Source organism: Calonectris borealis, chromosome Z (assembly GCF_964195595.1).
Source record: "Calonectris borealis chromosome Z, bCalBor7.hap1.2, whole genome shotgun sequence".
Taxonomy (NCBI): domain Eukaryota; kingdom Metazoa; phylum Chordata; class Aves; order Procellariiformes; family Procellariidae; genus Calonectris; species Calonectris borealis.
In genome coordinates this window covers 27,298,081-27,311,401 of record NC_134352.1, presented here as the reverse complement: position 1 = coordinate 27,311,401, position 13,321 = coordinate 27,298,081, and the positions used below count along the sequence as shown (strand labels likewise).

The following is a 13,321-nucleotide window of genomic DNA, read 5'->3' as shown; positions in this document are numbered from 1 at the left end:
TGGGATTGTTTACTGTAGGATTGTACTGTACGTTTGAGAAAGCTAGCAGGAAAATGTCACTGAGTGTCTTTCTAAAATGACAGTTGTCCTGAAGAATAATTTTGTTTTACAGAAATGGAACATCGGTCAGTTAAAAAGGCTGGTATTGAGGTACAGGAAATAAAAGGTTAGTCTGATTCGTAATGGAAATGAAGGAAACAGTATTTTCACATAGACTAGGACTGCTTTTGCCAAGTTGGAGGGAAAAATGTTAACTAGTTTCATTGTTGTTTTATTTTTCACCATGGTTTCACACAATGACGATAGATAAAATGAGCTGGCATAGGAAGCGCTAGAAAGCAGCTTGTAACAGTGTTACCTAGTAGATGCTATTTTACAGGCAATCTAAACATTTCCTTTTCAGTGATGACAAGTGCTTCACAGACACTAAGATAAAAATTTAGCTAGTGGATTAATTCCGTACCACCATCTGGTATGGTCCAGATTGGTATCTGTGTCAGCTCCCTTAGATGCAGAAATAGCTCTGAAATATAACTGTGGTAGTTACTCCCCAGCACCCTTCCCCCTGCTGCACAGCCCTCAACCACCAAAAAAGAGTTATTAGAAATGGCAGTTGGTTTATCTTTCTGCATAGTCTTTCAGTACACAGCCTTGCCAGTCACACCATATGGCAAAAAATGTCATTTTTTCTATTTAGATTTATTTCCCTGGATTTACTGCTTTCTTTTTTTTTTTTCAATTTATCTTCATGAAAATGAAAAAAAATAAAAAAAAAGGAAAATAAAAACCTGTAGAAACTTAATATAAGGAGACAAAGAAATACATGTAGAGGAGATTGAAAGGGGTAAAATAGCAATTTGGGAAGACGAAAAGTAATTTTAACCATTAGTATTCTGTTACGTAGGTCTATTGTGTTGAAAAGGAGAAGTTCATTTCCCTTTCAGAAGAACAGTACCAGGCTATGGAGAGGCCTTTATAAAATGTTCAAACGTTCTTAACTGTTTTTCTTTGGTTGAATTCAGGGCTTCTGTGGTTTGCTTTAGCCATGTATATGCAGACAGAGGAAAATGCCCAAAGATCCCAACTGCCAATTGCAAGCACGTAGAATAAAATAGGCTGACATTATAAAACAATGAAATCGTTATTGTCAAAACTGTTACCCTTCTGTTTTATCTCTGTTGGTCAGTCCTCCTGAAGCGCTCAAAAGGGAAGTGTTGACATTACAGCATCCACAGTACAACAAGTCTAGGTATACATTAATGCATTTCAGCCTTCTTTGGGAAGATAGCCATGCTGACACTTCTAGTGTTACAGGGAAAAATGCAATAGTATCACCAGGGTAAGAAACAGTTTTTAAGTAACAATCTCTAAAACGGCTTAGGGTAGCTAGACTGAAATCAACATCTTTCAACTCCACTTGAAGAAAACAGATAGCCGATGGACTTTGTGTCATCCTCTGCTTAATAAATGGACAGGAGTGGCCTGCACTTTCACAGCCTCCTGGTGACAAACTGTCACTATTGCTTGCACCGCTGTGAAGTGGGGGAAAATATGTGGAGAACTGTAGCTTTGCCCAGAGGTGGGCAAGATGGTGGAAGAAAATTGCTCCTGGCTGTAACTACTACTTGAACAGACAGCATGTTATCATTGTATCATTGGTATCATTGTATTAGTGTTAAGTGTAAACTGAAGCATTTACTATTCTTTCAGAATAGAACATAATTTTAAGTTTGATACAGAATCAAAATAGAGTTGATTCAGAGTGTTTCTAAATGCTGCCACTTCTTAAGACATGCAGTTAAGTCGGACTTCAAAATATAAAGCTAGGTGGTTTTACTCATTAAAAGTTAGTACAAAGCATGTGATCTTTTATACACACACAAAACAGCATAGAGAATTTTATTGAAATTGTTTTTCTCCTTGTAGGTAGAGAGTTAACAAATTAGTGAGGAATGATTGGATGCAGTTTTCAAAAGCTCTCCAGATTTACGGAGTCAAAGTTCTTTCATGGGATGTAGCAGTTCTGAAAATGTAACCCTTTGTCACAAGTTTATTAAAAAGAACTTTAAATGCTTTCCTTTTTGTTTATGATAATACAGCATATACTGGATTTCTGTATTTCTTGTGGAAGTGTTATTATCAAAAGGAGATATTTAATTGATATTACATCACCACCTATTTGAAAAAATAGATCTTTGGGAGATTTTCCTATACTTTAAATGATAGATGCTTTTTAAGACAAAATTCTCCCTGACACCTCTCCTTTCCCCATTCAAGAAAAGGGGAGGGCATCTTTGCTAGTGAGTGATACCATTCAGACTCTCTCTGCCTTACATTTGGGATAACATCAGCAAGAGCTAAAAATGTCTCCGAAGTGTTTGTCTTTTGTTTCCTTGTTACTCAACACTTCAGGTATTCTAGCTTGTTCTTTTCGTTAACGCCTTGTTCTGTGTTGCTTGATGCATATGGATTACATATTGAAATTGTCTTCTTTTTAAATAATCAGAAACAATTGTAGAAGCCAGATTGAAAAACAACCCAGAATCAACAGACCCTCTAAAGAAGCAGGAAAAACAACATTTGGTCCGACAGGCCAGCACTGGAGTTTCCTTTGTTCTTATTACAACTCTTCTAATTATCCCTGTTGTTGTCCTGCTGGCAATTTTAGTATTTATTCGGTGGAGGAAGACAACTGTCTATGGAGGTAACCATGACTAACTCTAGAGAACAGGCTTTTATTATTCCAGTTCAAAACATCACTGAACACTGAGGACAAGGGTATGAAGAGAGAGGCTTACTGTCCCTTTACCCTTCTGAACAGTTACTGTGATGCTGCATGCCAACTAAGGATCAGCATGCACACAGCAACTGCGTCCCCCTATGCCTTTAGGATTACATCTCAAGCCACCATCTTTTCAGAACACGTGTCTAAAAACTTTAATGGGTGTCAAGCCGAAAATTGGTATCTCAGAAGCGACTAGAATATATTCATGTAATTGTCTAGAATACATAAATTTTAATACTCTGAGCATAGTTTGATTTTCACTTTGGGATCTTTACCTTGTTGAGAACAAAGGACTCTATGGGTATTATAAAAGTATAAGCAAAATGCAAACAGGTAACATTACAAGAGATTATATATTGTTGTTCACTACTACCTCATGCATTTTGTGAGCCAGGCATGTTTCCATAATGCACCTCCATCCATTGCTGTGAGAGCTTTAACTGCTACTTACGATGCTATGTAAATTTGTTCTTAATTCATATTATATAATAACATTATTTTTGAGAAACTGGTAGATAGCAGTAGGAGTTTGATCATTACACTTTTTATTTTGTATGGCATAAATATTTTTATCAAGATATTCTCGTCAAGACATGAAAACGTACATGAACAGACATATAAACAGTTCTGCCACTGGTTAGGACATATTATGACAGAGTAGGTAATTCAGCGATCTAATATTGCTGTGCAACTGAATTGGATGTATTTTATTTGAAGATTTCAGCGTGCAGCTTCCTGACTCTTTGTATTCAAGCATGTTCAGCGCATCAAATGTGCTAACGCTCTAGACTACTGCAGTGCTGCCATTAACGGATATGATCTATAATAGCACCTTTGCATTCCATTTGGATTCAAGCAGTGCTTGAATTTGTCAAAGAGCATATACAGTTGCATTGGTAAAAGTAAAGTTCTTGCATAGATTTATGGAAACTGAGTAGTGTATAGGAAAAGGCAGTTTGGTCATGCCATTTAATTTTTCTTCAGATGAAGGATGGAAGGAGTTACCAGGGAGGAGGATGTGGTTTGTGAGGGGGGAGAGAAAGTTCCTCCAAAATAGCTGAAGGAATTCACAGATCACTGTCTTCCAGAAAGCCAGCCTTCTCTAAAGGGAAACTATACCATTTCAAATGTCAGGCTGTATTTTGCAGTGTGCTGGAATCTAGTTGTGCACATTATAAATGACAAGGTTCTTGTCCTTCCTGTAGACTCTTCACAGTAACATAAGTGAACAGCTGAGGGAATGAAATTCTCAGAAATAACTTACATGCAGATCTTCTTAATGGCTGAATTGGCATAAACTGAACATCTGTGGTATGATAATTTTGTTAGGAATTATAATTTCACCTTAATCAAGACGCTGAAAAGTATCAGGCTTGCTTCTTAGACCTGCTTATCAATTTGTTGAATGTCTGTGCTTTGTATCAGAAAATACAGATAATTATTTATCATAGAATACAATTTTTTTAGCTTATTTTTGAAATCTACCTTATTTTGCAGCTGATGGGGAACACAAGCTTGATTCAAGTTCAGCCAGAATTTTAGGCAGACTTAGAGGTAAGTCTAAGTCACTGAAGATCCTTTAAGAACGCAGTAACTGGAGGATTTTTTCTGTATTCACTTCTAGTTGAATAATGGATTTGAAGGAACTTTCTCAGAGGAAGGATTGGGGGCAAACTTCAGGTGTTTTGTCCAAATGTCTGTTACGACACCTTTCATGCGTCATTATCGGCCCGCTGAAGAGGATGTGTCACTACCAGTGGGAGAACAGTAGCTGTTATAATGAGTTATCTGTGGATCTGGTGAATGAAATGAAGCACTTTGAGACTAAGGGCAAACTGGTGGGAAGACAAATAGCCTGCGTAAAGGCTTAATGAAACAATGGATGCTGAAAAAAATAGTTTGAAACTTCTACTTCAAAAATGAATTTCCTTCCTCTTTCATAATCTCTATAGTTAGCTTTTGCGGCTCATGTGCTGATCTTTAAAAACCGTTTCTGGAAGGACACTTAAAATAATCTCCACTATACTGTTGAATAAGTAGATAGATTTTTATTCCCCCCATACAGTAAAGCAAACCTTATGACAAGCCTTTCCTTTCCACAGGGAAAGGCGGTGGCGGCCTTAACCTTGGGAACTTCTTTGCAAGTCACAAAGGCTACAGCCGAAAAGGGTTTGACCGACTGAGCACTGAAGGAAGTGATCAAGAAAAAGATGAAGATGATGGTACAGATTCAGAGGAAGAGTGTTCAGCACCTCCACCCCCACCAGCACCTTCGTCATCCTGAAACCAGCCTTTGAGTTCTCCATTATATGATTCAACCCAGAATGTCAGATTCCTTTTCCCTTAAGCACGTTCAAGATTTTGTGTATTTAATTGTAAACTGTACTAGTCTGTGTGGGGCTGTACACTGTTTCCTTTAATTTTTGTTTGGTTTTAGTTCTGTTTTTTAAGTGGAGGAGTGTATGGAAGTTCCATATCAGTGCCATTGTTTTTTATGTGAACATCTTAATAAAGCAAACAGTCTTCTAATTGCAGCACTGATTTAAAGCAGTAGTATTTTCTCATCAAAATTTGGGGATCTTGTAAATAAGTCTTACTATCTGCTTCATCAAAGTATTTTTCCCATAACTATTCAGTTGCCAATTTCTGTTTTGTGCCTTTCCTCTTCAATGTCCTTAACCTGTTGCAGTACAGAGAAAATACAGTGCCACAAGAAAATGAAGCTGCTAAATCTTCTTCTATTTTTTTAAAATCACTAACATATATTGCATTGAAGGAAATGAAAAAGTCTCTATTTAATTTTTTTTCTTCTTCCTAACTTGATGTGTTTCTGGATGTCTTATTTTTAGATGGTATCACTGTTAGAACACTATTTTCAGAAGCTGAATGTAATTTGTGTAATAAAGTATTCGCAGAGCATTAGCTGTCGGAGTGTACTTTGGAATTTTTGCATAGTTTTAAGTTTTTTGTATACAACTTCTGTAAAAGTTACACAGACCACTTAATACCGTAAAAATTTTAATGTCTTCTATCAGCAGAGAAAAAGTGCTATTTTGTATGGAAGCTGGAAAAATATTTTGCTATGTCACAAGGGTTTTTTTTTTTAAAGACTAATAATTTACATACATGTACAAAGTCAAGCTTAAACATTTAAAGAGGAATTTTACTTGTATAATAAAACTGCAGGGTATTTATACTTTAATAAAACATGGTCACAGCCAAGAGGAAAACTGTGTCTCAGATTAAATACGCAAATTAGTCAGGGTAGGCATCTAATACTACCTGATTCGTAGTACTGATTTTCTTGTTTCTCCACACTTCCTTTTTCATTCATATAGCAGGAGTCCTCAATCCTGTAACGTGCTCACTCATTGAACAGGAGACTTGCAGAAGGCCTGCTAGATAATTATCCTGGCTGTGTGAGTCATCTGAAGTGTGAATCATTGTGACGTCATCATGATTTATCAGTCTAGTTTGAGGATCAGAGCATGATTAATCTCCTTTTAAAACCTGTATTATGAGCAGAGTGTACACAGCTGTAATTGCCATAGGTTTTTATGAAACAGCTTTCATTATCATCATTGCAGGTGTTGTAATAGGCTATTGCTGATGTTGAGCTTGAAAAATAGGCTTTAGGTTTCTTGTGGCGGCAGGTTTTGCAAGGTGTTTTTTGAGGGAATAAGGATAATGATAGTGGACCAAAAAGATAAGATTTCCTCCCCCAGCAAGATTTTATAAATCTCCTTTTTCTGGAACAAAAGCTTAAAACACAGGTTGTTTTTTCTCAAGTGTAGCAAAATCTTCCAGGATAAGTTTCTAAAATGCTGGAGTACAGGCTCAGTTTCATGTGATACGTATTTAGTGCATACTCTTAAGTTGCTTCCTTTCCTTCTAACTTCTGTTTTCCTCATGTTACAAGGAAAATGGCCTGTCTTGCTTTTGAAAGTAAGACACTGTTATTTTTAGCTCTGGCCTCGATCCCCTTGTATATGTATAAAAAAAAATAAGGTAGGTGGGAAGGATTCTAAAGCTGTCTGCAAAGATGTCACTAGTTTACAGGAAGTTTTCAATGACAGCTGTAAAGAGAGCTGTGGTGGCACTGCTACCATAGGTGGTGTATGTGGCATCAGTTCTAAAAGATCATAGGCTTTTCTCAAAAGTGATCAGTAAGGGTATATTTTTCTTAACATTTGGATAGCTCATCATGTCCATCTGATGTTGGCTGTTCTCTGCTTCCATGGTACTGGGTTGATGAAGACAACTTGCAGCTGCCTCCTTCCTCCTTTCCTTTAGTTGATCCTTATCTCCAATTAAAAAAAAATGCTTATTTGAGTAGCCGAACATGGTTTAATTGCAAGTACAAGCTTAATTCAGTGTTAGTCATAATCTCTGCTCCCTGGAATTCAGAGGTTGGTTTCTACAATAATCCTGGGCTGCGTAAAGAGAAGCGTGTCAAGGGAGGTGATTCTCCCTCTCCGCCCCGCTCTGGTGAGACCCCACCTGGAGTACTGCATCCAACTCTGGGATCTCTGGCACAAGACAGACATGGACCTGTTGGAGCAGGCCCAGAGGAGGGCCATGAAAATGGTCAGAGGGCTGGACCACCTCTCTTGTGAAGAAACAAGAGAGAGTTGGCATTGTTCAGCCTGGAAAAGAGAAGGCTCCAGGGAGACCTTATTGTGGCCTTTTCATTACTTAAAGCGGGCTTATACGAAAGACGGAGAGAGACTTTTTACCAAGCCTGAAGGGACAAGACAAGAGTCAATGGTTTTAAACTAAAAGAGGGTAGATTTAGATTGGCTATTAGGAATAAATTCTTTACTATGTGGGTGTTACCTGGAACAGGTTTCCCAGAGAAGTTGTGGATAACCCATCATTGGTAGTGTTCAAAGTCAGGTTGGACGGCGCTTTGAGCAACATGATCTAGTGGAAGATATCCCTGCCCGTGGCAGCGGGGTTGGACTAGATGATTAAGGTCCCTTCCAACCCAAACCGTTCTGTGATTCTTTAATAACTGCGTTGACAGGCAACTACCTACTTTCCAGCAGCAAGCAAACTTCAGTACCTCAAGTTGCGTGCTCTGATTTCATACAGGTACAATGGCAGAAAATCTGAACCTGCTTGAAGGCACTGAATGATCGTTATCTCTTATTAATGCTGCATCTTATGAAAACAATGTACCAGAGACTTCATACTGCAATAGAAAATTCATGTAAAAAGGAAGACACAAGCTTTCTGTAATCATAGCTCTAGTTTTAATAAGCGAGCAGACCATCCTCCATCCTAGCAAGTTCTACGTGCTGATATTGTTATTCATGTATTAAATGTTGAATACTGGTTATTCAATCTCGGCTAGTGGATTTGGAGTGCATGTGTTTAATTTAGTTTCAACAATTGTTCCAGTTAAGACTATGCCTTTTAATGAACAACACGGAATTGCAGATTTTAAGAATTCAGAGACACAACACTAACTTTCATGAATTGCTGATTCATCTTTTCTTAAGCCTTTTTAAGGTGGAAGAATCTCGGCTATTGTAGGGGCTGAATATTTTCATTAAAATTAGGCCGATGAAGTGGCTGAGCACCTCTCCCTGTGGTAGTACTGTATCGAGCCTCTCCCTGCTTTGAATAGCCTGACATACTGGAAGTCCTTCAGAGCGGTGGGAAGGTGGCTGCTTATCCACTGGTAAGCAGCATCGGGCGGTTTTCAGTAGCTCGCCGTGAGCCAGCTGTGAGTGAGGGCAGACTGGGGCAACTGCAAGCTGCCATGAGAAGGATGCACTGAACTGTAACGTGCAGGTTGTCACCCAAGCCACCTGAAGGTGTCCCAATTAAATGAAATTACCATCCCAATTAAGCAGCTGTCCTTGCCACAAGTATCATTAGGTGTAAATTGATTCCTTGGGAAGCATCGTGATTAAGTAGAGTTTTCTAATTAAGCAGTGCACTGTAGTAGTTAAGGAGGATTTATAGATTAGTGCAGTAAATTGCAACAGCTTCTTGCTTGCCAAAGCTAGATTTATTTGTTTTATCAGAACTTTTAGGTCAGTAATGTCTGTCATGCTACAGAGGATTAAGTGTGGGTCATGGTACAGAGAAGGGACTTTGTTGATTTCTATCTTGCCATTCAAACACACATGTAGGAACTTGTTTGAAAGACTACGTACGTATTAGCAATACAAGTTGTGGGGAGCAGGTCACTGCTGAGCAATTATTATTTAATTGCACATTAGGACATACTTTTAAATTTGAAAGACTGTGTTGTGATATAGTGCACAGTTTGTGTGGATTCACATATTGTACTAATAAAAAAAAAAAAAACAGAACAAAATGTCCAGGTCGATTAAAATTAAGAGCTGAAATTAGGCCACTCGATTTTCTGTTGTAAAATAGATGCTAGTAAACCCTAGAGTTTTAGCACCTGATTTGCCTTTACCTGTTTTTTTTTTAATTCTTAAATGTGAAAATATTTTTTCTCTATTGTGATTTGTGAAAATTTGGTAGCAAAATTTACACCATAACTGCTCTTCAAGCTCTTCTCCAATACCTGTGAAAAATTTAGATTCATCTGCGCAGCTAAACATTACTGGCAGAACAAAAGAGGGGCGCTAACAGTGTAGAGGAGGATTTTAAATCTCCAGTGGCAGCTACTTATCCAAGCAAAACCTGCAAACTTCTTGCTGTTTCTGGACATGGTGGCTGGAAAACCTAAGTGAGCATCCAGCATCCGGCTTTGTGACACAGATATTTGGAGAGGTACAAGCGAAGGCTGCATGGGAGTCAACTTGGAAGCTGCACTAGAATTTTCTAAATACTACAGGTCGTGAAGGCACGTTTGCTGAACTGCTCCTTTCTTTAGCTCTTTTCCGCTCGTGTTTCTTATTAATTAGTTCCATGTGAAGCACAACACCCTGCGAGTGAAGCTCTGTCTGATTGCATTGTACAACTTTTAAAAAAATATACACAGATGATGTAGAGACTTTTTTTTTTTTTAGGGAACTGTGCCATTTTAAAGATGCAGTGGAGCAATTTGTTCCTAGCAAATAGTCAGTGGTAACAGTTCAGCAAACCAAGGAAATCATTATTAATTAGCAACTACATTTATTTTTCAAAATGGAACATATGAGAAACCGAAATCTTTTACTCCCTTTTTTATTAGAATTTAAGAATTTTGTCAGAATGGGGATAAGGCAACCCACATATACCCAGCCATAACATGCTAAAGTTGGTGCTACTCATCATGAAGGTTTTAAGAGCAGAAGTGCCCTGGTCACTGCATCCTTCAATGCTTTGATATCCACCACGCCATGTTTGTTACTGCTTTCATCAGCCGTGGTGCATCCTAAAACTGCAGCTCAAGAGAAAATTACTTTCATTAAAAAGGACTGAATCCCACAATTCTGCCATGTTTCCTTGAGTTGGGTCTCAGGTTGCACACTTGTGCCACGCATAAGGAACTGGAGGGATGGTCTTTTTCCAGGCACTTGTATGCGAAAGCCTGCTCACAGTCACCAAGGTTTGATGGGTATAAACTACCTAATGCACAAACAGATGATTGTTTTTGTACTGTAACTATGTGAAAGGTCAGTCATGCAGCCTTCACACAATGCAGGTCACGTTGCTCTCAGAAATACATTTGTGCTTCTATAATTATCATCCGGTCATAGTTTTTGCTGTAAACAGGTGATAATTTTGCTGAGAATGTAGTTTGGAAACAAAAGACTCAGAGAAACAAACCACTGGGCCGCAGTTTCTGCAAGCATCGCGTACCCACCGCGCCGCAGTGCCGGGTGTGCGGGGCGCGCTCCCGCGGCGACAGGCTGCCACCGTGCGACCGCGTCCGCAGGGAGGCTCAAGCGTACGCTCCAAAATAAATCCCCAATGTCTGCGGCATCAAACATATGGAAGTTAAGAATCTCAAAAATTAAGTTTGTCAGTATAATACTGTAATCATACACTAAATCCTGTCCCGTTCCTATTTAGTCTGCTCTTCTTTTTCCTAGGCCTTTAATGTGGAAGCGACGGATGATGTCTCTGACTAGATAAACATTCAAAATCAGTCTGGTGGGGAACCCCATGTATTATTTACTGCATATCACTGAAATTCTGCACAAAATACAGAACTCGTTTTCTTGTGGATTTTTCTATTGGGGCTTTCATCACTATGCCTGCCAGCTTTGTGAAGAGTAATGAGTATTTTTTTCAGTATGTCTGGGACCTGACATGGTGCTATTCACTTTGTACAGAAGAGGGAAGTGAGCCATAGAGAGATTAAAGGCATAAATTGTCAAAAAGTATCAACTAATTTTAAGTACTGAATTTGTGAAATCTGATTTATTCCCTTTTAACCCACTTAAATATCATTTCATATATTCAAGGCACTGCGGCTTGCCACCAGCTGCAGTTCTGAATACTCCAGCTCTGCTGAAGAAAGCTCAGAGATTCTTGTCTAGCACCCAGAAAAGGACCACGAGTAACAACTGGTAAATTATGAAAAGTTGTATCCAAGTGATCTGTGGACCATTGCACTAGCAAGCTGTAGCAGCACAGCACTGCCTGGCAGACTGGGAATGATGTATTTCCTACAACCTGTCTTATTTATTGGCGCACACCTATTTCTGCTACCAGTGCAGCCAGGTTTCTGCCGATCCCTTCGTCACCATAACACTTTGCACAGCATCACGGGATAAAATGGATTGCACACGACTGCAGCCACAAGCCCTGTGGGAAGATAAAATCGTGAACCCACCCTCAGAGCCTGTAGTAATGCCTACAAGGGGCCAAACAAGTAGGCAGCTCAGGCAACCCGAGCACTTGTATTTGCAAATGTGGTCTTTGTCTCTGAACAAGCAGAGAGGAGGGACAGAGAACTGACTGGGGAATGCATCTCTCAGGATTAGAAGTTCCCAAATCAAATGTCTTGATTTGTCTGGTTGCTTCTATCTGGAAGAGCCTTCCTTTTCAAATTAAAGCTTTTTCTGTACTGCTTTTCATTCCAAATGTCTACATAGTTTGATTACTAAGATTTCCACAGTAGGCCAGCAGGTCCTCTAACGTGTAGAAGAGTGTAATACCCATTTCCTGAAGAGACAGCTAAATCCTGTTCATTTGTGTCAATTTTAGCCTTCCAATTTAAAACAGTATCCGGTCTTGGTGACTTCTAACATGGCATTTCCTTCTGTTGAATTCACAGGTGGGCAGCATACGCTCAGGCCAACAGACGATGACAGCTGCTGATGTGCCTTGCTGAGTTTCCACCACCTGATGAGACTCGAGAGCTTGTTTTATTTTTAGCTAATCTAATAAGTTAACTGAAAGCATCCACTCCAATCCCAAAAAATATGCCATTACATATTTTGAAAATACCAGGAAGGTTACTATGCAAAGACTTTGACATGCGGTCATCAGAGTAATGATGTCTGCTGCAAAAGATCTTGATATGGATGTTGCACCCAAGCAAATGAGTAAAGTAAATTTATCTGGTTCTCAAAAGTGGCATTTCCAGAAGATTTGTTAACTGCTTGCTGTGAAAATTAAATCATGACTCATTGGTGTCCTCCAGAAGGGAACATTCAGTTCTAGGGAGAAGGAGGAAAAAATTTTAAAACGTCTGTAGCTGGAAAGTAAGAACACCTTAACACAGAATGGGCAAACGCTATACAAAAGTTCAGGAAGTATTCAAACAAGAGAGGAATGGTTTCCATTCCACAGTAAAACACTCTGAACATTTGTACAGATTCTTTTCACTAGCAGATGTTTTTAATGGTGTTTTTCATCAAACTGTGAGCTGATAGTTAGTGCTACGAGCAAAGCCAAGGGATAAATGGGTTATCTTCCCAGCTCTTGCTGGGAAGTATGAGGAAATTTGCACTTTGTCTTTCATGCTATACTCCCTTCTATTCCTCCCCTCTAAACAACTTGCCACAAGGAGCCAACAAACTCTACTAGAAAACAGAATTTCTACGCATTCTGTTACGAAAGAGTCTTTTGCTATTGTCTTATCATAAATCAAACCTGTGTGCCAGTGAAAAAGAGTACAGATGGACATTTGTGTATTTATCCAAGTTGGTTAAAATACAAACCAAAAGTAGGCAGGTCATGACTTACTGCGGTCACAAGCATACACTGAACAACCCTCTGCGATGGCAAAGGTGTGAGGGGTTTCTCTGAGCTTTCCCAAGCACAGTGTGCTGCTTGCAACATCTCAAGTTTCCCAGTGGGTCTTTTTCACAGTTTCCATTGATTGTTTTTCACATCATTAGTTTGAAACGCCTGTATTTTATTTCAGTGAACCTCCCACATGCAAAGAAGGCCCCATTTAGGTGCACTGAAGAGGCACTAATGCCTGCCTGGTAATACAATAGATCAAAATTACCAGGAAGCCTAAATGATCATCATTGCACAGTATGTTAAATGTTTCCTGGTTTTCCTATTCCACTGTCACTGTAGCAGTTTCTTTCTCTCCAATGTAGCTTTAACAAGTCCACAGCACTTGCGTTGTCCCAGAGCTTCCCCAGAAAAGAACTCTGCTGTACT

The 13,321-nt window shown here is 39.1% G+C and overlaps 1 protein-coding gene across 9 annotated transcripts in view; it reads left to right on the top strand.

The window, feature by feature from the left end:
• Window positions 1-5,707, top strand: part of PAM (peptidylglycine alpha-amidating monooxygenase) — a 138,753-nt gene extending 133,046 nt beyond the window's left edge. For 4 of the 9 annotated variants that reach the window (XM_075137169.1, XM_075137170.1, XM_075137166.1 and 1 more), the window contains 4 exons: window positions 113-166; window positions 2,507-2,704; window positions 4,283-4,339; window positions 4,888-5,707. In XM_075137169.1, coding sequence (XP_074993270.1) covers window positions 113-166; window positions 2,507-2,704; window positions 4,283-4,339; window positions 4,888-5,069 — 491 coding nt within the window. In that variant the 3' untranslated portion in view covers window positions 5,070-5,707. The remainder of the gene's footprint in view (window positions 1-112; window positions 167-2,506; window positions 2,705-4,282; window positions 4,340-4,887) is intronic. The other 5 variants (XM_075137172.1, XM_075137171.1, XM_075137168.1 and 2 more) reach the window with 2 other exon arrangements.
• Window positions 5,708-13,321: the final 7,614 nt, after the last annotated feature.